Here is a 26,687-nt window from a genome sequence, read left to right on the forward strand (position 1 = left end):
ACTGGACACTTTATTAGGTAGACCGTAACTAGCCACACTTAATAACAGGCCATTGTATTTGTAAATGTGGGCAAAGTTGTGAAAATTATTCAGGTTTTAAACTCAATATTTTCTGCGTCAAAACAAGGAAACCTGCATGGCAAGACAGCGCGTGCACCCGCGCTTGGTTCTATTTGAATTGAGCTTTCTCGTTTACCGTGGGCACACCAGTTCACTGTAGTGATGTGCATTCCAGTTCTTTAAAGTGGACTGAATCTTTAGAATCAGTTCACTCAAAAGATTCGTTCAAAAGAATCGTTCACCAAATCGTTCGATTCACGACATTGTAGTTGAATGATTTACAGGATATTTACTCAACTGTATTACGTCAGAGATCATTTATTCTTGTTCCGTGCCAATGGGAGAAATCAGTCGCTAACTTGACAAATATTGACCCACTTTGTCATAATGTCAAATAAATGCTGCCATTATTCTTTGTATTTTGTTGAAAAATAACAGATCAAATCAAAACTGTCTGGTGGTAAAATGAGTCAAAAGCAAAGTGTGCATTTTTAGTTTCAAATTATTCTGAACTTTATTTATAAAGAAGTTTGTTACAAAGTATACATACGATGTTTTTTCAGCTTTGCGTGAGAGAAGAACATAAACACTTTGCAAGGACAAATTGCAATTAACAACAACCACCTCATAACCATCACCATGGATTGGCTATGGCCAACCTTCTGCTGGTTTTGTGACCAGGGGTACATTGTACTATTTGGCTTCACCCAAAAAAAATAAAAAAATCACTTAATTATGGCAGCTCTTGGAGAAGGAGATGATGACATCTCTCCTCTAGCAAATTCTTTGATTAGTTTTCATGACGTGATGGAAAAGCATACATTTCTGAAGGTTAGTTATCACAGGTAACATTCAAAAGCACGGTAGAAGAAAGCTACAGTAATAATAATGTAAAAGTAAATTTTTTGACAATGGCATGTGCGGTGGAACAACAATCAAGTTTTAAGGCATCAAAGGCGAACCACTAAGCCAGAGATAATACAAGTCATACATCTTTGTAAAGGGCGAGGAAATCATCCTTGACATTCATTTTACAGGGGAAGGAAGACCACTTGTGATCCCTTTTGAATCCAAAACCCCCACCAACATTTATCTGCACCCAAAAAAAAAAAAAAAGACCTACATAAGCGACTTCTAAGAAACTTGGTGGGGGAGTTGCAAGACATTGATTTATTTATCTTTTTAAATCCCCAATTTATTGAAGTGATTAACATTTCTCAGGGAGAAATTCCAATTCTGAAAACAAGATATTTTTAGTGGAGGTAATGATCATGCATGTACTAAACACCAATGAAGCTGGCTTGTAAAGATTTCACAATCCACCTGGCTCAAATATTGGTCGCAATAACTTGAATTTTGTTGCAAAAAGTTGCAAAAAAAGCAAAACGTATCGAATGCTCTAACACGCTTTTCGCACATTTTTCCTTTGGTGACTTCAATTGTACGGCAGCCTTTTATCTGAATACATTTGAAAACGGGGAATCGGATTACGAGTCATTTACCATTTACACCAGGCTGAAAACGACCACAGCGTAGATAATCAAGAGGATGAAGCCCCCGATGCCGAGTCCCAGGGACACGTGGTTCAGGGTCCTGGCCGTCCGACTGCACCGCTCAGCCGTTTGCCGATCCCCGCTGTGGTTTGCTTCTCGGGTCTGATGTAAAAAAAAGTCACATACGTAAATAAGAAGCAAAATGTTCAAGTACGTGGCGCTTCTGAGTGGCTGCTGACGTTAAATACTACCTCCCTTTGACGTCATTCCAAAACCAATAACAAGCAGGCGGCTCTTTAATATTTATAGCACAAGTCTTTATCCAACACAAAGTGTTTCAAGGGAGGCTTCAGCGGGCCACTTCTTCCATAACGAGATGAGAAAATAAATCAGCTGTCAGTGTCATGGTTGGTGTTTGTGATTGACTTTTGCATTCAAATCTGTCAAGCCGGTGAAATATTGAGGGAGGGACAGTACTGGTATGGGTATACCGTGCAACACCAGCAAGGTTTAGCAGGAGATGTTTGGAGAACGTACCTTTAACACAAAGACCCCGACGGCCAGATGAAATCAAATGTTGCCCCCACCAAACAACTTCAAGTATGGGTCTTTCTTTAACTGGACCCGCCCCTCCCCTGGAGAGTGCCGTGCCCGCCCGCCCGCCCGCCCTTGTTGTGGTGGTGGAGGAGGACCAAACGCTTGAAATTCCCTCTCAGCAGGGGATACAGGGATCACGTTACACTATATGACTGTGGAGAAAAACAAGGCCGGCCAACTGTGTTTGACCCAATAAAGTTAGGAAGGACACTCCTTCTTATACTAACACACTTATGCAACGGAAATACCAAATAATCCTCAAAGATATGAAGTTTGAGATGGTCTGGAGCCAAAATGCTGGTTCAAATTCCACGAAAGGAGCGGCCTTATCATACACTTGGTTACATGAGTGTAGCTTTTGCTTTGCGGGACATACATAAGAAGGGGAAAGTGGAAGTGGCAAGGTATGACAATTGTGGAAATCTGAGAGAGAGCTATGTGATCATATACAACACATGTTTGTGGGCGTGCTGTGCATAAGCTCACGATTGCCAGCAGCTGCCTTTCTCACTTTGTCGCCACTGTTCAAAACACAATGGCGCTGCTTTACTGTCCAAAAGGTTGTCGTGGAACAATTTTTCCATGCGTTGAACTTTAATCTGAAAAGTCATAAAAGACTCAGGGCCCTATCTTGGTTGCGCAGGTCTAGCTAGCGCTCTGTGTGCCGTTGTGGGATGGAAACTAGACTTTTATTTCCAGCCAATCTACATCCTGTTCCACATTTGCATCAAAATGAGAGTTGTCAACATTGCAGAAGCAAAAAAAAAAAAAACCTACGCAATAACTGCTGAAGTCTAGTCTATGGACATTGTATTAAAAGCACATGGACCTTTGTGTTAGTTTGAATGATCCATTTAGTGAGGACTAGTACCTTGTTGGCAGCCCAAGGGCACTTGATAACAACAGGAAATACGAATCATATTTTCAGCCAGAGAGAACAAACAGTGGCTGATATTGTCTGGGCTCCTTACTTGCTAACCATTTGGGGAACAAAGACGTGTTTGATGACACAGTCACAGGACCCTTCTTGTATGGATGCTGCATTTCAAATTTCCTTCCTCCTGAGAGATCAAATCATTAGGATTTGGAGCCTTGTAACAATACACGCACTTGATTACGCAATGATGAATATGATCGCGATTGCCACGTACAAAAAGACAACAGTAAGGCGGCCATTCTTGTCATTGTTGACTTTGTTTTGTTAGCGAGTGAGCAGGTGTAGATCAGGATTCAAAAAGGTCCCATTGAGCTCAAGTTCACATACGTACAATGATTAGATGAACTAAGCATTCACGAGTATGCACATCTACTCGCCAAACTTGTCTTATTCTGAAGCATAGAAAATGTGAAGAAAAGAACTTTGGCATGGAATATGCTAACGTTAGCAAAAACATTAGCCAGGATTAATATCGTATGGAGTTTATCGACGGACGGACGAGAGAGAGAGAGAGTTCAACGTGAGCCGTGCAGTGGATGAAGAAATGAGACTGTTTACATAAATTGGCGCCAGCAAAAGTCCGAGCGCTGCCAAAGATTGGTGGAGATGTAGCAGGCCCAGTGAGCTTGAGCGAGGGGGGAATTGGACTTTAAGATACCCAAAATAGGACATGACAAGAGGTTACAAAAGCAAGACAAACGTATTTAGAAAAGACAAGCTGCTGAAAGTGCAACCAGCCAGCCAGCCTGCCAGCCAGCCGGCCGGCTGCTGAAAGTGCAGCAAGCAAACACAAATATGGGACTCATTTTTCTTAGCAGTTCAGCGAGGGAGCTGCTTTCTATCTTTCCCTACTCTATTAGTCACGTGCTATTGTAGAAAGCAATGATGTCCATTTATTGGACAGTATTTCCCTAATGTGTTCCTGCAAGTGCATTACTTGTGCAACGCGCCCCGCCCCCTCCCTTCCCTTTTCTGATATTGGGAGTATCTGTTTAGTATTCATCATAAGACCTCTCTGATGGTCCGTACATGGGCATTAAAAATAGCGTATTCAGGAAAATAAACTCCAGAACAGATTCAATAGTAATTTTAGGCTTGTTTTCTGGTGTGAGTTTTTTTTTTTTTTTTACAGAATCTTTTTTCATCTAATTCATATCTTAACAAAAAACCTTCAATGTAAAGGAAAAGATCCCATAAATGAAACTAATGTACTTTCCCTAGTTTTCCCAAAACATTCAAATGCATTCTCGGAACTGCTTATCCATCCTCCCTCCCTCCCCCCTCGCTCGCTCGCCAGGGTCGGTCGGTGGAATGCTGGAGCCCATCCAAGCTTACTTCAGGAGGTAATTGTGCTGTATGGCTTTGAAAAGCAAAGTGGAAAGATGATGTAAAACAGGCATGTTCCCGCTTTCTACAGTCTGGAGCTTGTCATGGGCAAAGCTTGTTTGTATGAAGGAAATTGAAAGAGAAGCTGTCGCAATGACGCAAAAGCTTGAATAACCAATGAGATGGCACTTCTTTATCTTGGGTGCTTTCCTGACTCGGGGCTCTCAGCCAGCCGCTGCCAAGTATGGTGGAAGAAGACAAAGTCAGCAGGATGGCCCTGTTGCATGGTGCATTGCATGAGACCTCGAACATGGACCATGGGAAGGAAGAAAGAAAGAAATTGTGTCCCGGGATAGCAACATTTGTAGCTAGAAGAACGGAAGGTGGCTGAATGCAATGAGTGTTCACATTTGCCAATGTGATGAATGGGCATTTTGTTTTTCAGACGACGTTTCGTGCCGTCTGAGTCCATTTCTCAACGAGGAAATATATCTGCATCATCGACAGCCACTCAAGTGTGTTTTTGCTTTCCACAGCTGCTGCAGCAGAAGTGGGAACTGAACTGGCTCCATGTGAAAAGAGAAGCTATTCCTTGACATGGGGAACTTTGAATATGCTGCAGCCATTGTTTATTAAAACATGAATTTTGGTGGTAATACAGCCCAAGTTTGACAAGATAACATGACTAACCAAGGGAGGAAACAAAATACATGACATTGCCTGCCTGCCTGCCTCTGACTTCTGGGCTGTAGACACACTGAGAAACAGGAAGCCAGCTCCGAACGTGGGTGGACCAGTTTCTCATAAATCTCATCTTCCAAGAGCCCTTAATGAAATCACCACAGATTCATTTCCTGCTGTGAATTTTTGTTGTTGTGCAGATGCACGCTTACTGGGGAGAAAAGTGGTGAGGCTGAGGCTGAGGGAATTCTATGGGCACCCTTTTGCAACATCATATCATCTCTGCTGTGGCTGCACTTAAGACAAAGAGCAGGTCCAGTGGGTGCTAGCTAAACATTAAACAGGAGCTGGGAGTGGCAGTGTCACGCTTCAAACCTGGCTGCTGCAAAACGGGCTCATTGTAGTCATTCGCTCTGGCTTCCTCATTTTGATGATTAAAAAAAAAACAGCACAAATTGTTGGTTTGTAGGTTCAAGTGTTAATATGTTATTGTGCTCCTGAATTCATGTTGCTGATCAATTGGAATTGATTATTGTTATTTATTGATTTTCTTTCATTTCATTGTTCATATGCCAAAAATGATTCTAGTTGAAATAAGGATTTCGTCTTTTTTCCATTTCAGGCAAATTGATGCACTTCAAATTGTTTCTGCTACAAACGAAAAAGTGGATCAAATTATATTTTATATTCCTTTTTTTGTTTTTGTTTTCTTTAACGTTAACTCTTTGAATGCCAAGCATTCTCAGAAAAAAACAAGCCCTGGATTTTCCCAGCCCATTTTTGAGGACGGACGGACAGACGGACGGACGGATGGACGGCCGGCTGAAAAATTGCTAATGACTTGAATTACTCACATTAATGGAGTAGACGAGGGCTGCAATTCCAAGAGGCAGGCAGCAGCAGATGAGCGTGAAGATGGAGTAGCACAGGTGGTCGTTGACAGGGTTCTCCAGCGGCCCGCGCGTCACGAACACCGTGGGCTGAACGGTGACCATGCCTTGCTGGGGCGGGTACGCTTGACCCGACACGTACGGCTGCTGTCCGTGCGCAGGGCCGCCGCCATATGGCGGATATCCAGACTCCTGGAAGAGCCATGATTACAATATTCACTTCTACTTCCAATGGAATTGACATACTACAGAACGGGTAGTGAATTTCCCAATCACAGCCGTCATAAAACTACGTTGTGAATTTGAGACCGCAATTCTCAACTCGACGCCGTCCTGTCCTCTGAGGTCAAAACTTGACATTAAAAATCGAAAATTTCAATAAAATAAATATGGCAGAATATCACCCTTTTTTGTATGTTTTAAACAAGGTCAGAAATTGTGTGGAGCGAACAATTTGAGAGCGTTCATCAAAATGTTTGATTGTTTTCCAAAAGAAAAACAGGACTTTATTATACCTAAATAAAGTAACATGCTGTTCGATTGTTCTTCAAAAGAAAAACATGGCTTTTTATTAGATCTAAATAAATTAACATAACTTCACAAACAGGCATACACAACTCACCGGAGCCTGTGGATAACCGCCGACTCCTGGCTGGGGGTACCCTAGCCCTGGCTGGGGATACCCCGGCCCAGGCTGGTTGTAACCTGGGTACGGATTGTCCTGGTAGGGCGGAGGGGGCGCCTGGCCCATGGACGACTTCTCATTCGGCCATTCCTTCGGAGGTCCGCTGGGGTCCATAATAGTCTGCTTTCGGAAAGAGAGACGGAAAATAGGACGCCGATAAGATCCAAGGTCAGTATCCTTTTGATAGAGATGGATACTTTTTGTACGTTTACCAAGTTAACCTCACTTTGACCTAGTGATGTTTGAAGAAACGAAGAGGGCTCGTCTTTGCAGAGCTGTGTCAGGTTGAGCGAGAAAACGCTACAGGTTCCTCAACACTTTCAAAATAAAAGCATCCATTTAATCAGCGCGCTCAGACGTGCGTGACGTAGCAGATATCCGCAGCAAATATTGGCATTTCAAAAATGTGCTCTATAAACGCAAATCATTTTTATTAGATTTATCCTTGGTTCACAAAAACGCCCCCCTACTTTTAACGCATCAGTCGCTTCGGTCGGTCACGCACGCACCCTCGAAATACCCAAATGAAAGTGCTTTTCGTATTTATTTGAACAATTCTTTAATTGGGACATGGCAGAAACTGTTTCTGAATGGTGATGGTGACATCAACTGCATTGCTCAAAGAAGCTAAATTGGAAAGTTAAAAGATGATCAGCAATTAGTGATACCACTCGAAATGTAACGTAGCTCATGAATAATTATTACTCGGTGCATCTGATGTATTTGGCATGGATACATGAAACACGCGTTAGGCTGCTAATAGCATAGCTAATGTTTAGCTCTACAATTTTTCTTGAACACGCAATACAGAGTAGTGAGATACATTGACACAACTTCTGTATATAAGAAAATGTTTTGGTAATTGGTTTGTGTAACAGGTCACATCAACTTTAATAAATTCAAGCTTTTAACCCAAAGTGATGAATAATTATGACAAAGTAAAAAAAAAAATGGAATTCAATAACAGTGTGTGTTTTCAAATGCAAGTGTGTGTGTGTGTTTGTGAGTGCCGGGAAGAGCTGGCTACAGAGCAACTGTTATCGGAACAAGCCGACATCTGACAACTTCCTGTTGGTTTCCCTAACGTTGAAAATCCCCGCCTCAAATAGGCTGCTGCTGCTGCTGCTGCTGCTGCTGCTGCTTTTTTCGGGGAAGTCGTGTTCTTGTGAACTTCTAGCAATCACAAGCATGACCTGCAGACAAAGGGGATGAAAGGGGTGACACACAAATGATTTGAATGTTATTATGGATTATTTACGTTTCCCTTCCTGCAGATGCAATTTCTTTATTCTGCTGGTCTCAAAAGCAAGTTAAAACAGCAGCAGCAAAAGCAAAACCAAACAGGCCGTTACCAGCTAGCACGGGTTGCCCAACGTTTCGGCTGTTTGAATCTCAGCTATTTTGTTTTTGTCTTGCTGGTACATGATGACTCCAAGAGTACCAGCACAAAACCACAGTAAAACCAAGGGTTAGTTTATTTGATTTTTGGAGTCCATTCATAGTCGACAAATGAATGGAGTAAACATAAGTTTAGACTTTGGCAGGATGGTGATCAAATTGTCAATATTTCAACAGCAAAGATTGCACTGTTTCCAGTTGCTGATGTTTTTTTTTTTGAGCCGCTATGTGAATGTGACTTGGCCAGGGCCTTGAGCAGCATTTGTCGTGTCTGTTCGATGAGTTGACATTACCTTGGTCATTTAGCATTGCCTGAACGTTGCTTCCTGCCCTCCTCCTGTAGAAAGATGAGCGCCATAAGTGAGACAAGTTAAATCCCTTTTTCCACACTTTTAACTGTAATCTTGTAAGCATGCTTTAGTGCACCTTTTGTCTTGCTTGAACTTGCACCTGCAGTGGCCACCTGTGCCAAGAGAAAAGTGGAGCTTTTATGTGATACGGGAGATCATTCTTTTATTATTTTTTGACGGTTCTTATCTACACATGACTGTCAAAGGAACTGTGTGTGTGTTTGCATCTTACTGAACAGGATGGTAATGCCAATAAGACAAAGGACCGCTGCGAGAATCAGACCTCCAACACGCAGTCTGTGGTAGTCTGTGGGGAGCGGGATTTCCGTAAGATGATACAAAAGCAGGTCATATCGTCAAACAGGTCAAATAAGAGTATTTACCAAAGGTAAATGGGTCATCGTCAGCTGTAAGACACAAAACAAAGTTGGTTTGAGGATCAGGTAAAGGAAATCATGTCAGAAAAGGTCCAGGACTGTTAGGACAAGAGATTTGAACAAATGTTCCCGTTCATTGATGGCCAGAGGATCCAACCAGCACGTCTACAAAGAGATCCTGTGAACTTTGATTCGTTCAGTGAGCAAGAAGAGGTGACAATTGATTTTGTGACAGTCCTAGAACTTTCAGCAGGAACATAAAAGTCAACACAATGTGAAATGAGTGGACACTATGACCTAGTTTGAGGTCCTAACTAATGATTGACCACCAGTGTCAAGATGGGGGGGTTTTTTTGGGGCAAAAATATACACCCAGTCAAGGCATTCTTACGTTTCTGTTCTTCAGCAATCACCAGTGAGATGGCTGGAAAAGATGGGAGAAGCACATCATAGGGTGAGCAGACATTAGTTTTCAAATAGCAGCAAAAACACAAACATTAGCGTCATTAAAATATAGACAGTCATGATCATTGTGTTTTTTCTTTTTTAAATATCTTTTCTTTGAACAAAATAAACATTTGGTTGTGCTTTTATATTAGTCAAGAACTTGATGATTACTTTATTGGAGCCTAAAATGGAACATAATGTCCATCCGTGCAAGCATTTTCTTAACCGCTTAACCTCACAATGGTCGCGATGTTTTTTTTTTCTTTAACATTCACATGCAGAAAATGGCCAGCAGAGGGCGGCAGGGCTTCACTTGCCAACCCAGATTGCCTGTTCTTTCGTTCGACTACTTCCAGAGTTCTAATTATTCAGACTTAATTGTTGTGGATAATCTTGGATGACATAGAATGTAATTAATTTGACTCACTTGTCATTAACACCAAAGCACAGATCTTTGACATCTTCTCGCTTGCTCACCTGTAAGATAGAAATGGGTATCAACAAGGATGCAAAACACAACTTAATGGTGATTATTACATGCATGAATTACTTCAAAATGTATCCGGGGTCAGACGGTTTTATTTCTTGCAACCACTTGATGAAATGAAATTGAGTAAATTCAACAACAACAAAATTTTGGCCTAGTCCCTTGTTCTCATGTGAAAATATGAAATTACCTGTTTGCCACCTTCATTCCTAACATGATGACAATGAAAAGATTATTTGGAGGTGCTGCACTCCTGCTATTCCAATGAACAAATGCTCGCTTGTGAATATATTAGCTCCAGTAACAATGGTGCCAATAAGCATAATGTCTTCCAATTTGACTGCCAAAGCTGATTTCAGCCAAGACTTTTGTGCAATTGAATCGCTCATAGCCTTCTATTTTTTTTTTCAAACTTTATGACATTAAATATGAATCATGCATGTCCCCTAGGAGATGCTGTTTTTACAAATTGGCTTTCTCGGCTGACAGAAAAATCCATGACAACATTGTTAGCGTGCACTAAGCCTTCAAAGCTCCTTCTTGTCCCAATGTTAATCCTATTTTCTAAAGTCCTCATATAAAATATGTACGTATGTATGGAACTTCTTTTACGAGCGGTGTATAATTAGATCCCAAAGCATTTCGGGGCGTCTACGTAACGATGACGACGCAGCAAAGGGTAAGAAAAACATCTTCTGCATCACTGCAGTGATTTTCCACGAGAGCACTTGAGAGCTCAAGAGCAAACACACCTGGGCCTGTTTTCTTGCACCCATGACATACGTAAATGTGCTGCTGCCTGTAGATCTACGAGAACACTTCATTTACGGTGTCGCTTACTGGCGAGCAAATCACGTTGTTAGTGCACGAACAAACGGAGCTCAGAGTGAAAACTAAGATATGGAAAACAAAAAGGGCTATGCTGATGGTAGGCTGGCAGGAAAGAGGAAGAGCAGGGCAAAGTGCTTCTTCACTCTTGGTGCTTCTCCACAGCAACCCAGGATGAGGCAGTGAGAATGTGCAGCATGGGAAACGAGCCAACAACCACAAGAGGACGCTTAACCTCAGGAGACAGACAGACAGAGAGAGAGAGAGAGGGAGGATCATGGTGAGAAGACTGAAAGAGGAGAGAAAAGGGCAGAGAGCAAGAAGAAGAGAAGCCCCAGGGGGGGGGGCAAACTGAAGGTGAGAAAACTAAAAGGCTAAGTTGGGTGTGTGATTCCAGATGCAAGGACAAACAAAGTGCATAGTGTGGGCGGAGACGAATTGACACCACCGCCACTGCCGCTTCTCTTGTGGAGTTGAAATGTTAGTTCAAGGTGGAGACAGCGGAAAGCGAGAGCTCATGTACACAGTCAAACTTCAGCACGGCCGCTGCCATCCCAGAATTTTGCTAAAAATGGAGATAGATATATCGTCATTGTCGTCATTGTTCCTGTGTGTGTGTGTGCGTTCCTGTAGAACACAACAAAGACAGCTGTTGTTGTGCGGCATTTTTTTGTTCCTACATTGGCAGCACTGGATTCCACATTTTCACACAAGCCTGAGAAACAGACGCTAGTATAGTTGAACTACTTTCATGACAAAGTGAAAAGTTTCATCCTGAAGGAATTAGTGAGTGAGGAAAAGAGAGGGAGCGCTTATGAAAGGAAGGAGTGACACTGTCAGGAAAGGAAAGGGAAGGCGGGGAAAAAAGGGAGTGATACATACTGAGGCAGTGAGTCACATTCTCTTGTCATTGAGGGCCATCAGGAAGGACTTCCCTCCAGAAAACATTTTCCAAAGGTTGTATCAGGTATTGAGAAGGCATTTTTGGATGAGAACATCAGGAGGAAAAAGTTGCAATTATTTCCGAAAAATAATGTTAAGAGCAAGAGCAGCTCCCCGTGGAGATGCCCTCTCTTGGCCGTTCTTTCCGAGTCCCTTTGTTTCTTTCTGTCTCCAGTCATACAAGGACAGAAGAAAGGAGACTCTGTCTCGTCTCGTCTCGTCTCGTCTGGGAAAGGAAAGATAGATCAAGCTGTCTCTGTCTGGCCAACGTTTGCGAGGGTTGTGCATATTGATTTTTTGTTCAGGGTCGTAAAGACTTTTGTCGACAGTTGTAATTGTCGGCGTCAGTTTTTCTGGTGACAAGAAAACACATTCAAACTAGTGGCAAATGTTTGCCACTTTCAACCAACCCTAATGAAGATGAGGAGCCGGTTCATGCTGAAGCCAATCACGGAAGCCGTAACGCGGACGCTAAAATAAAGTATTCAAGGCCAAGCGACGGGAATCACGGTGAAAATGGCCGGGAATTTCTCTCTCTGGCGATTGAGCGCAAAACAATGCTAGCGCTGCCTAAAGTTTAATACTAACTTGAACCTGTCTCACCAGATTCAACCAACAATATTCCAAAAAGTGGTCAATCAAACGTCTCATCAGAAGTCAAGCCTGTGATGCTCACACTCGCTAGCTAGTATAATATTGTGCAATTCCCTTCATATCTAAATTTTGCATTTTGTTTCTGGAACGGCATTTCACACCATCATTTGGTCATACAATTCTTTTGAAAGGAACTTTTATAAAGAGCAAATGTATCGAATCTATTTAGTTGACCTATGAGTTTTTTTCTGCTTCATTTGCAACGCACATTTCCAGCCATCCATTTTCTGAAGCTGACTTCAGGCAGTAGGCAGTACCCTGAATGGTTACCAGAGGCAAGCACATTTCATTTACGTTATTTTTTATAAAAGGAACTTTTTTAAAAAAAAATCCTCCAACATCTGAACTGTTCAATTACGAGTAGGTCAAGTCATTCATGAAAACACGACCACGATCTTGAGGAAATTACATTTCGAAATGATAATGGAGAGCTTTAATTGAGAGAATATCAATCAACACTAAATGAACATTTGAAACCATGAATTGGGCTTGGGAGGTAAAGCACCCGCTATCAACTAGACGTCACTAAACTCAATAGTTGCAATAGTTGTGATATGACTTGTCCAGAATGCGCATTCATTTGAAGGGCACATCTATTTACATCTATTTGTCTAAGTCCACAGAAGTCAAAGTTATCAGCAGTGCGTTTATCAGCTGGCCTTTTTCACACGCGCACGCGCGCGCGTACGCACAGAACAGAATAGAAAGGCGCAGTAATGCCTGTTAAATGAAATAATCATGTGCACACATTTCGATGCTTTTTCACAGAATGAGTGTCACTCATTTCTTTTTGAAAGCCAGTCGATCAGCTATTGTCCCTCCCTCCCTCCACGGTTGTTGAGTATTGTAAGAGGTGATTGAAAAATACCAAAAGTTTTAAGCAGTTTTTTGTAAGCACGACACAGAGCGTCTTATTATGCTGCGTATTGCTTTGCGCAAGGAACCACACTACATATGTCAACTGACTTGAAAGATGCTCCGAAAATGGAGCTTGATTACCACATATCTTAAAGGAGGAGGACATTCAAAAAAGTCACTTCTAAACGCTTCGTTTGACTTACCCTCGACAGCCGGGAATCCCAAAAAAGTTTGTGTCACGAAGACGATGGAAGATCACGCGACACAATCGCCGCCGTGGATTCTTGTGGGTCAGCGTCCGTCACCACCCAAACGCTCCCACAGGTTGGCAGGAGTTTGCAAATGGGAAGTTCAAAAGAGAGTGGACTCGTGGTCCGATCCCAAATCGGTTTCTTATGTCGTAACAAGCAGCTGAGGGGGGACGTTCTGACGAACCGGGCTGATTCTGGGTCAGGACTTGCAATCTGGAGGGAGGGAGGGAGGGAGGGAGGGGGAGTGTCGCTCTCTCGCTCGCTGGCTCACTCGCTCGCTTGCTCGCTCCAGTGTTTGCTCAACGAGAGAGAACATGTCGAGTTCGTTCGCTCCCGTCATTGATTCACCCATCAACCTTTCCGCATTGACATTAGTTACAAGGCTTTCATGTTGTATTGTATACAATATTATATCTTTTTATTTCATTTCTCTTACTGAAATATTTGACCAAGGGAACGAGCTTCTAAAACATATCATTCATGCAATCATGCTTGAGCAAGTGTTATTATATAACATTTTGCATTTGCAATAGATTTGCGCTTACTCAGATCTTATGAAAGCATCAAGTCTTGAGAAGTTTTGTCTACCATTATTTTTTTTTTTTCTTCCCCACCCTGAAATTTGCGGATCAACCTGAGGTGGCGCGTTTCCTCCTATCCTTCTCCAGTCGGTTCTTGTCCCACAAGAAAACCAGTTTGGCAGGTTCCATATCAGATTTCACTGCTGTCATCTTTGTCTTTCCTGCAATGGGAGGAGGGAGGGAGGGGAGGAAAGGCAGCAGTTAGTTATTTAGCATGGTGGAAAACAAACAAACAAAAACCAGACAAACGGATTAGGGGAGGCTGTTTGCAAATTCACTCAATAGTAGGGGCGGGAGTTAAAAAAAAACAGAGATAAATAATCTTACTTGGAGCCTCTGGAGCACTTGTTGTCTGTGAAAGAAAACCAAGGTCATTTGGTTAGAGGAGATCACAGATTTTTGTGTGATCATCATCATATGTGGAGTGACAAGCTTTCATGGAAGCGCAATTATGTTTGAAAGCTCATCACTCATTATCAAAAATAAGAAATTATGATATGACAGAATATTGACTCGTTCCTAAAGAGTGACCTGAGGCAATGTGAAATAATGTCAATAATGCAACTTGAATTTCCGTTTGAGTGTGCGGCACTTACACAGTATAACAGCAAGTCCTCCGATGAATAAAAAGCCTGAGCAGATCAGACCCGCAATTCGAAGCCTTTCATAGTCTGTCAAAAAAAAAAAAAGAGTTTACACATTGAAGGGATTCACTTCTCTTCCATGTTGATCTAGTTCATAAAAATAAATCTATCAACTTCATCAAATATGAAATCGATTTTGCATTCAAGCACGTTATGTAAGAGCAGATATTTATCTTGGCCAGAATAAATCTGTTCATTTTAGAAATATGTCGAAATACACAATGAGCCCTTTCAATAGATGAAATCGAGGATGTGTACTTACTATAAACAAATGCACCTACACAGCAAACAGGAGAGACAGAAAACAGCAAGGTTACGTTTCTCCACCCACCAACCAGTTTACAAGCCAAGGCAGACGAGGGGGGGGGGCAAAGTTTTCGCCTTACCTGCTTCAGTTTCAGCGAAGAGACTGAAGAGTACTAGAAGAGAAAAACAGACAATTTCTTACTTGTGGAATTGCTTGTTAGCCTGAAGCGAATGGGGCACTCTTACTTTCTTTATTATTTATTGTGTTTCTTATTATATTTCTTATTTATTAATTATTACTATGAAAGGAAAATGTGTCATGACAAGAAATAAATGCTGTGGATTTATTTTGCATGCTACCTGCTATCACTGTTAGCAGTGTGAAATGTCCCATCTTCAACTCTGTTTGGACAGAAAGGAGAGAGGTCAAAGAAAACATCACAGTGAAATTGAATAGGACATGCTATTTGGTTCTCATGACTTTGCCCTTGCTTTGGACATGCGCGCGCACACACACACACGCACACACTCTTTAGAAGGCACGTCCTTGGGGTGTGAAAGGGCACAATCCCATCAGCAGGGATGCACTTTGCATGTTTGGAGAAAAAACAGCAAAGTTTCCAATCAACTTTCATAAAACCCTTCTTAAATACACACGCAGTCACACAAAGACAAAATCAAAGGTCTTACGTAATCAAACCTTATCAAAAAACATTCTTGGAAAATAACAAGTACATCTAATTTGGTGTCATTTTCTATTTCTATTAATGAGTAGACATTTCGAACCTTTTTGTAGCGTGACAGAAATGTTCTATTTAGAAACTCACCTTTGACCTTGCAAAGTAATGAAGCAGAAGCAAGGTGAACTTCCAAAAGTCAATTTGAAAATGAGCCAAAGCATTTGTTTTTTTCTGTTCTGATCTGCAACGTGCATCTCTTGGAGTTAGTCCACCCCAAATGGAAGGAATGAACATATAGTAGAAAGAATATTTGGCATCATGACCTCTGGGTCACCGTGACTATCAGCTAGCATGACATTGGTGAAGGCCATGCAGATGTTTGACTTTCAAATCTCAAAGATTGCAACAACACCAACACTTACTCTTCATTTTAAACATTTGTTCTTCTTGATATCATTTTGATTTTCATTAACTTGCAACAAAACTCAAAGCAACCTATTTAAAGAAAGCTGACCCCCCCCCCCCCACCCCCCGCCTCTTAATGCTTACCTGAGCAAATGGTGCAAATGGTGTGCGAATGTTGCTCAGCGGCAGCCTGGACAGAAGTCTTTCTTTTCAGTAGCACCTGTTTTTGTTTCACCTGCTCCTCCTCTTTGTTTGGAGTATAAACCATAGTGTATGTGCATGTGAAAGCATGTGCGTATGAGTGTGTGAGTGCGTGCACGTGTGTGTGAGGTGCAGGGGTGACTTGCTCGCACCTAGCTTGGAGGCAGGCCAACGAAATGTTTTCCCATAAACACATTGTCAAATAGCTACTGAAAGCACTTGATGTTGAATACTGATTTTCAACAAAAATAAATGAAAACACAAATAAATAAATAAATAAAACAAGCAAGTAAATAAATACACATCCCAATTTCAATGAGCATTTTCAGAACGGCTTTCAATATATTTCTCAAAAATGGTCTGATTCCTCTGAGCAGGACGCTTTGTCAGTATACTAAAAATGTTTTCAAAAAGTATCGGGTGTGAAGGGTGCCCTCTCCTGACTGCCTGAAATTGTTTTCATACACCTTGAGGCTGAAATTGTGTTCCTTTGACCAATTCATGGATAGAATAATAGTCCATTGGATTACAAAACGGTTTGATAGTGACAGCCATAAATGACTCAGATTTATTTTTAATATTATTTCATAATGTCCAAACTTTGCATACACCTTACATGACTGTATTTTAACATCGCTTATTGGTTGGAAAAGAAAGTCAAGGGCAGTAGGCCTCAAGCTATTTTTTCCAACGTCACTGACACACACAGTTAGTTGTGCTGTTATGGTGGCATTTGGTGTGTTTGGCTCTAAACAGTACGTGGAAGTGCTTAGAGGAGCTGATCTGACAAGCCCTCCCGTCAATCAACAGTTGCAAATCCTAGGTAACAAAACAAACCACTCAACTCTCATTCTTGCACTAGATGCACAAAGAAGTTTTAAGGAAGCAGCTGAAGCAACACAAGAATTCTCTCTCCCTGCCTCCCGCTGGCTGGCTGGCTGGCTGGCTGATGTGCGTGCGTGCGTGCGTAGGTCTGACACAACAGGTGTCACAACACAAATGGAATTGGCCTTTATTTTGGTTCATAATTTGTTAATTTTAAACAAAACACCTCCAAGCACTGCCCCACACCTAAACAGCTCTGTAACATTCATTTCAACTGATTATTCTCAGAATGTGTCAATAAAACCTCAGAAAAACAAAAAAGGCTGATTTTTGTTTTGTTTATTAATATATGTATATTTTGGGGATATTTTATGATGTATTGTTTACCATTTCATATTAGCAGATGATTGGTTTCAAGCCTGATTTGGTCACCTGATTTACTGTTTTGAAGGTGATGTTATCAATCCTTCTCCTTATTCTTTTTAACATCTTTGGCTATAATTGAGAGTATGTCATCTTCATCTTCTTTGCCCCCTGCAGGTAAAAAAAACATTGCAACTTGAACAACTTCAAGTAATAGCTCGCCATATCAACATGTCGGTGCACTACTTACGGAAACATTTGCGGAAGCCCTCGGATCTTTGCAGATATACGTACAGCAAAGCAAACACCAGGATGATACCAAAGAAGGCCCCGATAGCGCAGCCAATGAGGATTGCCAAGTAACCGCCATTATCTAAAGAAACACATTCGACATGGAAGATAAAAATGGCAAGAAATGATGGGTGCAGTGGTGGTCCTCACCATAAATACGTAGAGTGGCAGTGGAGCGGCCCAAATCATTTGGCAGCTGACAAACAACTCTGGTGTTATTGTCTGAATTGGAGGTTCCTTTGAAGGTCCACACAGCCAGCGATTGTCCGTTTTTTATGAGACAACTTCCATAAAGAGCCTATGGACATACGGAGAAGACTGCATGCAATCATTAATAATCACGTCTTACATTTTTGCTGGATTGTAGTCAATTGCTTGCTTAAAATGCAAGGCAACGGGAACATCTTCTGTTTTCTGACCTGGGGGATATCTTCCACACGGCCACCGGGGCAGGTGAGGCTGTAATTTCCGTGACCCCCGGATAAATTGAAAGTGACGGCGGGAGATGTTTCAGGCACAGCGCAGGTAAACACGGCGGGGTCCCCCACAAACACCGAGACATCCTCTGGTGGGATCAAAATCTCCGCTGCCGTGTTGGGAGATACGCAAGGGGTACACGTTGGGAGATACTGCAAGGGGTACACGTACCTTACCAAAGTTAAGGCTTCATAAAAGAAAAAGAACATTCAATAAAATGCAGTTTTTAAATGTTCATTAGAGTTTTTGGAGCAGAAAATAATCTTCAAAGCTACTGTGTGAAAAAAAAGTACCTGTTCACCTTGTTCAATGAGGAACTGACTGTGGCTAAACACATTTTTGGAGTTCATTTTCACTGACGCCACCCAAGCCAGACTTGCTGACTGTATTATCTTTGAATATTGACATTTGTTTTATGAGAAATATTTAGGTGTGACATCCCATGCAAAACAATAAGAAGAAGACGCCACTGTAAAAAAGTCAAGATTAGCTGTTTCAAAAAAACAAAGCGCATACCTGATGAGGGTTGAAGGATTTGGATCAAGATCAGCAGCAGCAGCAGGTTCATGCTCTTCCTCATCCTCAATCTGTTCAAATGTGGACATGCTCACTTCATAACAACGTTAACAAGTGACAATATTATTCAGTTCTGTCACGCAATCATGTTTCAGAAAAACTGTTAAGGCAATTGAGAAATGATTCTCAAAAGAATCAAACAAAGACTAAAGATTTGTGAACGTTCATTGTTTGAGCGGCTCAGAAATAGTTTGTTCTGGTCTTCAAGATGAAGAATACAAAAAAAAAGTTCATGATTTGAAACGGAGCTTTTCAATTGTCCAGCTTCATTTCATACAAATCTGTTCAATATAAGGAAGTGAAGGAATAATCATCAAACATAACTGACCTTGAATCAAATCTTTCCACCTCTCAAACGATGATACCGACACCGCTTTGGAAATAAACCCGATCAATTGCTCCAAATGATAAATTAGGGATCATCAAACAAATGGATCATCTTCCGTCTTCTTTCAGGTGCAGAGCAGAGGATGAGCGTGAGAGCAAAGTCTGTGCAGTGGAGAAAGAAAGGAAGAAGAAAGAAAGAAAGCAAACAGGTTGAGCTGGCTTCAAGTGGCTGTGATTTAGATTTTTTTTCGCTATTGCACACACAGCCAAGAAACATAGAGGCAGCGTGTAAACATGCAAGTGGCTCATTAGACAGCCATGATCACTCCTCATAAGACTTCCTGTTTTTTTTTTAACTTGCTCACCATTTCAATTCATTGAAACATTTAGTTTTGCTGAAAGGTGCTCAGGCTCTGTAATCACTGCAAGACCTCCAATTCATACATTGAAACAAATAGCTATGCTGCCTCCTTGAGGTGGGTGGACACATGCACATTGGCAAAAACATTCCGTTGGACGACTTCTACTATTAGCAACAACAACAAAAATATTTCTACTATTAGGAAGGCTTTCTGAGCAAAATGATCTTCATGCGTGACCATGCAGCAAAGAATACCTACATCTGTGTTATTGGCTGCTAAAAGGAGAGAAACTCAAGCAGAAAGCAAGAATCGTGAAGGCGATATCAAAAAGGTGATATAATTTTAAATTAAAAAAAAGAGGTTGTGACTTGGCCTGTTAAGATGTTTTGGGATTGAACAGCCAGCCACCAAGAACCTAACCCTAACCTAACATTGAAAAATATGAATATTTCGGGGCAAGTAATGTCAGTAAGATCATCAGAAATTTTGAATTCAAATTGAAATGAGAATCAGAAAGCTTTTGTGAAATGAATTCCAATTCAAATGCAGAAAAATGTTCTCTTCTTCTCAATAAGCAAAAGCGTTGATGTCCAAAAGCATTTTGTAAACAAGTGTGCCTGTTTTTGGGAGTCACTGTCCTTCTGGTTTCCATCCTGACTTGAGTAGTATCTGTTGACCGTTTGCCTTATCGCAACTTGAGAATTTCCATCAACAAGAAGACCCTGCCTGCTCTCTCACTGCTTGTTTAATTGGATCTTTCCGGACATCATGTCTGAACTTTGATAAATACATCATACAGCTGCTATTAATAGCATGCCCAGTCACTTGAACGAAAATGTGATTTTTTCGAGACCATACTCGCCACAATCAGGAGGTAAAAGTTTGCCTGTGCGTTTGCTGTTGCGAGGACATTTTGCAAAATCACTGAAATTGTCGGTGAACAATTTGCAAACGTTTGCTGCCATTTGCTGCCTCTGATTGTTCCTTGCTTGGGCTTGAATTGTCATGACTTTTCGGTGAATCAGAGGAGAGATGGGTGGGGCGTTCACAGTTCACACAGCTTTCACTATTGACTTTTTGGGCCGACTGATTAGCACAGTGCAGAGGTCACAGTGGCTAGCTACTGTGTGGCTTTCCTATGGATACTCTGCTTTATGTATGCTAGCTTGATTGGTCAATGTCAATTGTCCATAGGTGTGGATGTGACATGTGGCCTGCCTGCAAGTGGCTGGCGAGCAGGTCAGGGTCAAGGTGGACAGCACACCATACAAATCAACATACAAATTTTAGTGGCATACAAACCTTATGCTTTCAAATGATAATATTACCGCATAATAATAGTAAAATAATAATGCTAATATATTTGTTATTCTTATTAGGTCAATTAACCATTCATTTGAATGACATGATCAACAAGAAAAATATCTTATTACAAGAAACAATTTGCCATGTTTTAGTCACACGAAAAGCTAATCCAAAAACGAATCCGTTTTAAAACTCAGTTGTTTAGGTTACTCTGCACTCAATGTATACAAATTGTCTTGTGCGCCTAATGACGCAGTCGCGCACGCACGCACGCGCGCGCGCAGGCCCCTCCTCTTTTGCCCCTCACTCAAGACAAGCACTTTAGAACGACGCAACTTCGACTAAAGTCATCCGAAGTGATTTTTCGTGCAATTTGCTCTTTCTGATGGTGTGGCACTTTCTATTGCGAGCTGACGCAAGTGCCAGAAAAGAAGAAGAAGAAGAAGAAAAAGCCGACGTCCAAAACCTTTTCTGTCTTTTTCAGCGCTTTGGAAGTCAGGTCAGTAACCTGTGAAGGAACCCAAAGGGGGGAAGAGATTTGCATACTGGGACTCAAATACCTTTTGGTCATTTATAATTATTTTATTTTTTTCCACCACTGGACTGAGGCAAATTGCAGTTTAATTCTGAAGGGAGCTGCCAGTACACCTGCTTTCAGAGGAGACAAGGTGAGCCTACTTGAAAGCTGGATTTTCATTTAGAAATAGAAATAGTTACCAAGCGCTATGCTTTCTTGAAGGCTTAGCCATTTTGTCCCTCCAAATAATGTGCATTTTTTGTTAATGTTGTCAGTAATAATATTATCCTAGCCTGCCTGCCTATCTATACTTTGTACATTGTTACAAAACTTGCTTTACTACGTGTGGAACATTTGAAACTTTTAGGTTCTTAGCCAGTTTCCATATCAGATCTATCCATCCATTCATCCATCCATCCATGTGTGCTTTTAATGCCGTAGGAAATCAAGGGAGTTGAGAGGAAAGCCAGGAAGAGGACATCTATAGTTGTCACCACTCTCCTACTCTGCACAGATGTATGCGGAAAAAATTGTAAAAGAGGGGAAGATGGGTAAACGCCACACACACACACACTCACACTCATATTCAGATGCTGCATGTTGTCTGCATTTGGAGAGTTTGCAGACATCAGTCCATTTGACTATTGTTAACTATTAACAGATTTGTTCCAAGCCAACTGCTGCTGTTTTACCTCTGTTTGTCAATTCGACATCCCACAGCAGATAAATGATCTATTTACAACGCTTTGCTCTATCCTCAAAGAATGGCATCAAATGAGCCTTTGTGCTTGCATTGGACACTTCCCTAACTGGCTGAGAAGTTTGTCTAGTGTGCCTGTGAGACGATGATGATGTGCATGAAAATGGAAAGAATATTCATGCCGCTGCTGTATTATATGGCATAGATGTCTCTTGCCGTTGATCTTTTGAAAAACGTTATCTTTGCCGTCAGGAAGCAAGCCGTCTTTGCTGCTGACACATGAATGGCACGTTTCCTATTTAGATTGGAAAGAAATGATGTTGAATTTAGCTAAGCATTAAAAAAAAAAAAGCAAAACTGAAAAAACACGGATGAATTACAAAAAAAAAAAATCTTCCCGGATTTCTAGTTTGTTTTACAATCTGTTTCCCAAAGTCCAAATGTCAGTAACAGGTCAAAAAGGATATTCACTGCTATAATAATTCTCATGGAAGTGAACCAAAACAGTAATAGCCACCATCAATTCTCTGGCACATTTCTAGTGTCAAGAACGAAAGTGAAAAGACTTTTCCTTGCCATTTGTGTGACGTGTGGCAATGGCACAAGACACACCTCTGGTTAAAAATAACCAATGTACCTATAAGCTCGAATAAAGCAGAAACTAACCCGGCAAGTGGAGAGCCACCATCGTTCGCCGTCCATCTCAGGTAGAAGTGGAGCAGACAAAAGAGTTGTTGTTCTCTCCCTCGGCTGTAATTGCCTCAAGGGATGTCCCGAGGGGGAGAAAAAGGAAAAGAATGTCAAGGTAGCAGAAAGATCATTCATTGTCGTTCATCACGTGGCTGCCATCGCCCGGCTGGATGCCAAAAGCAACTTTGATGGCTATTTAAACGTGGGAACTGCTGTACGCCTTGATTACATTATTAGGCAATGTTGTGATTGCTATCTCTGCTCATTTCTATGCAGGGAACAGGGGGATCTCGCTCACTTGTGTGTTAACCCCTTGCCGCCTGATGGGCGTGTGTGTGATGCTGATGACCTTGGGAGCCATTGGATCAGCAATCTGGGTCATAGGTCAGATATGGATACAAACACGCACAGTGGAAATTACAGAAAAAAAAAATGATGCACTGCCTTACTTGACGTACGCTTTTCTGATCTCCTCTGTAGTCACGTACTGCTCTGTGGAGGAAGACACAGGATACTATGATGGTAATTTTTTGTTAGCACCTCCAAAATTTGAACCACTTTGACAATGCATGGCATCTAGTACAAGAGCTCTATCAAATGTTCAAACTACAGCCAGGATAATAAACAAATGATTAAATGAACACTGCTCTCACCAAGTCAAAAAATGCTTGAGATTAAAGGCAAAAAGGATGAAGAGTTTGATTTTATCCCAAACAGTCCAAGTCAATTCGGCTGACCAACATCTGAGAGTGTTGGACTCGACTCAGAAGCGGTGGCGTCAGGTGTGTTCGTCCTCGGCCAATGAGCTTCTGGCTCGTGTCAGCTGTGCCGAAGTGGGCTTTGTCAGGTGAGAACATCTGAGAAGGCCTGCGGTGTGAGCGTGGGTGGCAAAAGTAACGGCGGGCCTTTCTTTAAGCGTGGTCAATTACTCCATTACGTCTGTACAAGACGGCAGCGACGGCGGCTTCTTCTGTGTCCGACCCGAAGAGCTACGCTATGGCAAGAAAATTAAAGACTCTTTGTTCCCATGGTACCTACGTCGACATTTCAATTTCTTCCATCTGTACTTTGAAATTGAGATGATGTAGGTTGCTCTTCTCTTAACATGTGTCCCATACGTATGTTGCAGTGACTGCGAGAGCAAGGAGGTGGTCACATTGTTGTGCCAAGGTAAGCAACATAACATCTATCTCGACCTTTCCACCTTTGTTTTCTTTTTATGTCAAACGATTGTGCTCACGTTTTGTTCAGAAATCCATTCCTTCTTACCCCACCAGACTGCGGAAGGCGTAGTTTTGCAGCAGATCGCATCGTCGGCGGTGTGGAGGCGCGCCAGGGCATGTGGCCGTGGCAGGTCAGCTTGCAGTATGATGGAGTTCATCAGTGTGGAGGTTCAATCATCTCGGACCGCTGGATTGTCACTGCAGCTCATTGCTTCCCCAAGTAAGAGTTGAGGCGCAGCGCAGCTTGATTTCATGCATGACATTGACATCATGGCTTATGGCCATTGCTGACAAAAATAGTCACATTGTGAATTTCAGAATCACAAGTACAAGTCCTAATTCAACAGCTTTACTATTTAAAAGTACAAAAAAATGTACTGAACTGCAAAATCTCATGTTGACTAACCATTGTGATGACTTTGCACAATGAAAAAACAAAACAAAAAATTATTTTCGCACTAAGTCATTTCCTTCTTTTAGAACTCACATACTGAGAGCAATTGATAACTATTTGAGATTCAATTTGGTCATTCGTGGTAGGATAAGAGAAAATGAATTTTTGGAAGTCCTTCAGATTTATTTGGTATCATTAGAATTTAAATCAAGCAAAAAAAAATGCTTGACACTCAATACACTATTTATTGGAAAAGCTGTTTTCTAAATAAATGTTTAATTCCAAGAATAATATCCAATGTCTCTTTTTTTTCCTCTTCTTCTTCTTCACTAGGCGCAATGGCTTCATTAGTCATTGGCGTGTATTGATGGGCTCCATCTACAACAAAGCAGCCAATGCCAACGTGGCCGAAGTGAAAACCATCGTTTACCACGGCAACTACCTGCCCTTTGTGGTCAACAACATTGACGATTACAGCAGCGACATTGCTGTCCTTGCCCTCGCTAAGCCCATCACCTTCAATGGTAGGACATAGACAAGTTAAGGAACCACTTTCTTTCTATACAGTCTGACAAACATGTGAAAACATTTGCTTGCTCTCAAAAGAGCATTTCACCTTGGTCGTGTGCGCCCTCTAGTGTCACATGATGTGTAATGCATGATAACACAAACACCACACGTGTGGTTTTTTTCTTTCTATAGATGTGTGTTTTTCTGCTGTTTGTAGAATATATCCAACCCATTTGCCTGCCGGTGTACGGCCAAACAGTGAGAGATGGACAGATGGGCACAGTCATAGGCTGGGGGAGCTTAGGAGACTCTGGTGAGGAAAGCACATCATTATTAACATGATGTCACCTTTAATAAGACTCTGTGATTACGTCCAGGTCATCAAACGGACGTTCTGCACGAGGTGAACGTGCCCGTCATCAGTGACGCCATGTGTAATGCGCCTGATTACTACTACAATCAGATCACAGGCAGTATGTTCTGCGCTGGCTTTGAGAAGGGAGGTGCGGATGCCTGCCAGGTCAGTGTGGGGACACTCACATGTATGGCGGAGCAAAAAAAAAAAACCCATCTATGGCTAATGCATGATTCGAAATGGTCTGGTCTTTTGAATGCATCATCATCCAATGAATCCGATTGCTTTAGAGCAATCTCTCAATCTCATCACTATCCACGCGTCAGGGAGATAGCGGCGGGCCCTTTATGGCCGAGGACCGCTTGTCCAAAAGCAGCCGATACCGTTTGCTGGGGGTGGTGAGCTGGGGAATCGGATGCGCCACGGCCAAGAAGCCCGGCGTTTACACCACCGTGTCCCGATTTCTGCCCTGGTTATCTACCGCCATGAGGGTAAGAGCTTTGTTACCGTCCAGCTGAGCTGTTTTGCACCTGCTCTTCATCTCTTGTTTTTCTATGGCCTTGCAGAACTATAACAACTCACCGGGGATTCATAAAATGGCACGGACATGACTTAGCACCTATGTTGCTACGCTTATGCTTACTGCTTCTCCCACTACAGAGTCAATATGAATGTTTTGGAAGTTCTCATCTTTTCAGTTCCTGTTGTTGTTTTTTTGCTCCTTATGTTCTGCGTTCTAAATTAGTTTAGTACAACAGCCAAAAAGTCAAAGGTGGGCTGACAAAGTGGTGTCCTCTGCTGCCACATGAGCACTTTTATCCGACACTACAGCAGCTTAATAAACCAATCCTGAAAAAAGACAAATGCACCCTTTGTGATAGACAAAGCCAGGCTCACGTTCACTCTAAAAAATGAAGCGTCTACAAATGCGCTTCTATTCTCTGGTTCTATATCCTATAGCACCAAATGGGAACCAAATGGGTTACATTTCTAAAAAAGCCCATGGTGCCATATACATTCATGCATGATATATAGGACTAGTAATGAGAAACCCTGAAGAAGAAGAAGAATGGTGGTGTGCAATGGTGCTATGGAGAGCCAGGGGTGCTCTATCCAACCAGGAGTGCAATACGAAACTCAGAAGCACCTTTATTTTTTAGAGTGTTATTGGACTTTTTTCTTTTTTTTGCAGCAGCACAGCAGCAGCAAGTAAAGGTAATTTTAACAAGTTGCTACAAAGGCAATGATGTTCTTACCACCTCCTTCCTTAACTATGTCTGAAGATTGAGGTTAAACTGCTCATATTGAAATCCGTATTGTGTGCGTTTGTAAATAATGCTTGATGTTTTGTTTATGTAGCATGTTTTAGCCATTGTTTTACCAATAAAATGACCATTGCGTCATGAATTATGTTCGCAAATACATTTAGTTGTGCTGTAATTACTACACAAGTATTTTAGAGGTGATGAAAATTTTGGAGGTCATTTATCCACATTTTTCCCCCCACGTTCTTTTATGAATACCCAGTGATGTAGCTGTACGAAAAAAGTTACAACTACCCCCGCCCCCTTTTAGAAAGAAAACCAATGTAAAAGATCCTTGCAGAAATATTTGCAACATAAAAAGATGATTGTTACCGGCTGTGTGGCTGCACTGTATTGTGAAATGCATTGATTTGAATGTCATCAAAATAAATACTCCACCTTAATTGAAAGGACTTGTAACTGTTAGCCTGCGTAGTTCCTGTCAAATAA

General features: G+C 41.7%; 5 protein-coding genes across 8 annotated transcripts; 1 reads left to right on the forward strand and 4 right to left on the reverse strand.

Moving 5' to 3' along the window:
* Positions 1-544: 544 nt before the first annotated feature.
* On the reverse strand, positions 545-7,059 carry LOC148391545 (proline-rich transmembrane protein 1-like). 3 transcript variants are annotated; one of them, XM_088386715.1, is made up of 4 exons: positions 6,896-7,059; positions 6,607-6,789; positions 5,949-6,176; positions 545-1,715 (listed from the first exon to the last, which is right to left on the reverse strand). In XM_088386715.1, exons 2-4 carry the CDS (start codon positions 6,781-6,783, stop codon positions 1,566-1,568), a joined length of 555 nt encoding a protein of 184 aa, XP_088242841.1. In that variant the 5' UTR covers positions 6,784-6,789; positions 6,896-7,059; the 3' UTR covers positions 545-1,565. The 3 variants fall into 3 exon arrangements, with proteins under 3 accessions (XP_088242841.1, XP_088242840.1, XP_088242839.1); XM_088386714.1 differs by having other exon boundaries at positions 6,882-7,059; XM_088386713.1 differs by having other exon boundaries at positions 6,607-7,059.
* Positions 7,060-7,211: 152 nt separating this feature from the next.
* fxyd3 (FXYD domain containing ion transport regulator 3) lies at positions 7,212-13,465 on the reverse strand. Its single transcript, XM_088386717.1, has 8 exons — positions 13,214-13,465; positions 9,669-9,718; positions 9,186-9,218; positions 8,801-8,824; positions 8,650-8,724; positions 8,494-8,530; positions 8,361-8,404; positions 7,212-7,862 (listed from the first exon to the last, which is right to left on the reverse strand). Exons 2-8 carry the CDS (start codon positions 9,700-9,702, stop codon positions 7,843-7,845), a joined length of 267 nt encoding a protein of 88 aa, XP_088242843.1. The 5' UTR covers positions 9,703-9,718; positions 13,214-13,465; the 3' UTR covers positions 7,212-7,842.
* Positions 13,466-13,652: 187 nt separating this feature from the next.
* On the reverse strand, positions 13,653-16,100 carry LOC148391547 (FXYD domain-containing ion transport regulator 11-like). The gene is made up of 7 exons (XM_088386716.1): positions 15,962-16,100; positions 15,093-15,134; positions 14,873-14,905; positions 14,749-14,763; positions 14,439-14,513; positions 14,170-14,194; positions 13,653-14,003 (listed from the first exon to the last, which is right to left on the reverse strand). The coding sequence occupies exons 1-7, from the start codon at positions 16,083-16,085 to the stop codon at positions 13,973-13,975; spliced, it is 345 nt and encodes a 114-aa protein (XP_088242842.1). The 5' UTR covers positions 16,086-16,100; the 3' UTR covers positions 13,653-13,972.
* A 1,067-nt stretch (positions 16,101-17,167) lies between these two features.
* On the reverse strand, positions 17,168-19,076 carry LOC148391548 (uncharacterized). Its single transcript, XM_088386710.1, has 6 exons — positions 18,879-19,076; positions 18,491-18,561; positions 17,917-18,083; positions 17,648-17,795; positions 17,457-17,579; positions 17,168-17,377 (listed from the first exon to the last, which is right to left on the reverse strand). The coding sequence occupies exons 2-6, from the start codon at positions 18,552-18,554 to the stop codon at positions 17,304-17,306; spliced, it is 576 nt and encodes a 191-aa protein (XP_088242836.1). The 5' UTR covers positions 18,555-18,561; positions 18,879-19,076; the 3' UTR covers positions 17,168-17,303.
* A 1,757-nt stretch (positions 19,077-20,833) lies between these two features.
* hpn (hepsin) lies at positions 20,834-26,641 on the forward strand. 2 transcript variants are annotated; one of them, XM_088386408.1, is made up of 14 exons: positions 20,834-21,043; positions 21,164-21,212; positions 21,503-21,612; positions 22,728-22,835; positions 22,932-22,973; positions 23,169-23,298; positions 23,368-23,481; positions 23,581-23,621; positions 23,729-23,894; positions 24,402-24,592; positions 24,796-24,891; positions 24,956-25,098; positions 25,260-25,424; positions 25,500-26,641. In XM_088386408.1, exons 3-14 carry the CDS (start codon positions 21,576-21,578, stop codon positions 25,542-25,544), a joined length of 1,278 nt encoding a protein of 425 aa, XP_088242534.1. In that variant the 5' UTR covers positions 20,834-21,043; positions 21,164-21,212; positions 21,503-21,575; the 3' UTR covers positions 25,545-26,641. The 2 variants fall into 2 exon arrangements, with proteins under 2 accessions (XP_088242534.1, XP_088242535.1); XM_088386409.1 differs by having other exon boundaries at positions 21,177-21,212.
* Positions 26,642-26,687: the final 46 nt, after the last annotated feature.

The sequence above is a fragment of the Syngnathus floridae genome, chromosome 10 (assembly GCF_059516105.1).
Source record: "Syngnathus floridae isolate MCC-2025c chromosome 10, RoL_Sflo_1.0, whole genome shotgun sequence".
NCBI classification, from domain to species: domain Eukaryota; kingdom Metazoa; phylum Chordata; class Actinopteri; order Syngnathiformes; family Syngnathidae; genus Syngnathus; species Syngnathus floridae.

What these genes read in the sequence shown, in the direction of transcription:
- fxyd3 (XM_088386717.1), bottom strand. Translation starts at nt 9,702, where the DNA reads ATGTCAAAGATCTGTGCTTTGGTGTTAATGACAA. An exon ending in CGATGACCCATTTACCTTTG is followed by an intron (nt 8,725 to 8,800) that starts GTAAATACTCTT and finishes CGCTCCCCACAG; the next exon opens with ACTACCACAGACTGCGTGTT. An exon ending in AAGTTCAAGCAAGACAAAAG is followed by an intron (nt 8,405 to 8,493) that starts GTGCACTAAAGC and finishes ATCTTTCTACAG; the next exon opens with GAGGAGGGCAGGAAGCAACG.
- LOC148391545 (XM_088386715.1), bottom strand. Translation starts at nt 6,783, where the DNA reads ATGGACCCCAGCGGACCTCCGAAGGAATGGCCGAATGAGAAGTCGTCC. An exon ending in GCGGTTATCCACAGGCTCCG is followed by an intron (nt 6,177 to 6,606) that starts GTGAGTTGTGTA and finishes TGGCTCTTCCAG; the next exon opens with GAGTCTGGATATCCGCCATA. An exon ending in CCCTCGTCTACTCCATTAAT is followed by an intron (nt 1,716 to 5,948) that starts GTGAGTAATTCA and finishes TTTTTACATCAG; the next exon opens with ACCCGAGAAGCAAACCACAG.
- LOC148391548 (XM_088386710.1), bottom strand. Translation starts at nt 18,554, where the DNA reads ATGAGGAAGAGCATGAACCTGCTGCTGCTGCTGATCTTGATCCAAATC. An exon ending in TGCCACTCTACGTATTTATG is followed by an intron (nt 17,580 to 17,647) that starts GTGAGGACCACC and finishes GTGTTTCTTTAG; the next exon opens with ATAATGGCGGTTACTTGGCA. An exon ending in GGGCTTCCGCAAATGTTTCC is followed by an intron (nt 17,378 to 17,456) that starts GTAAGTAGTGCA and finishes TTTTACCTGCAG; the next exon opens with GGGGCAAAGAAGATGAAGAT.
- hpn (XM_088386408.1), top strand. Translation starts at nt 21,576, where the DNA reads ATGTATGCGGAAAAAATTGTAAAAGAGGGGAAGATGG. An exon ending in TAAGCCCATCACCTTCAATG is followed by an intron (nt 24,593 to 24,795) that starts GTAGGACATAGA and finishes TGCTGTTTGTAG; the next exon opens with AATATATCCAACCCATTTGC. An exon ending in GGTTATCTACCGCCATGAGG is followed by an intron (nt 25,425 to 25,499) that starts GTAAGAGCTTTG and finishes ATGGCCTTGCAG; the next exon opens with AACTATAACAACTCACCGGG.
- LOC148391547 (XM_088386716.1), bottom strand. Translation starts at nt 16,085, where the DNA reads ATGGTTTATACTCCAAACAAAGAGGAGGAGCAGGTGAAACAAAAACAG. An exon ending in AGGACTTGCTGTTATACTGT is followed by an intron (nt 14,195 to 14,438) that starts GTAAGTGCCGCA and finishes TTTCTTTCACAG; the next exon opens with ACAACAAGTGCTCCAGAGGC. An exon ending in AAGTGCTCCAGAGGCTCCAA is followed by an intron (nt 14,004 to 14,169) that starts GTAAGATTATTT and finishes CTCCCATTGCAG; the next exon opens with GAAAGACAAAGATGACAGCA.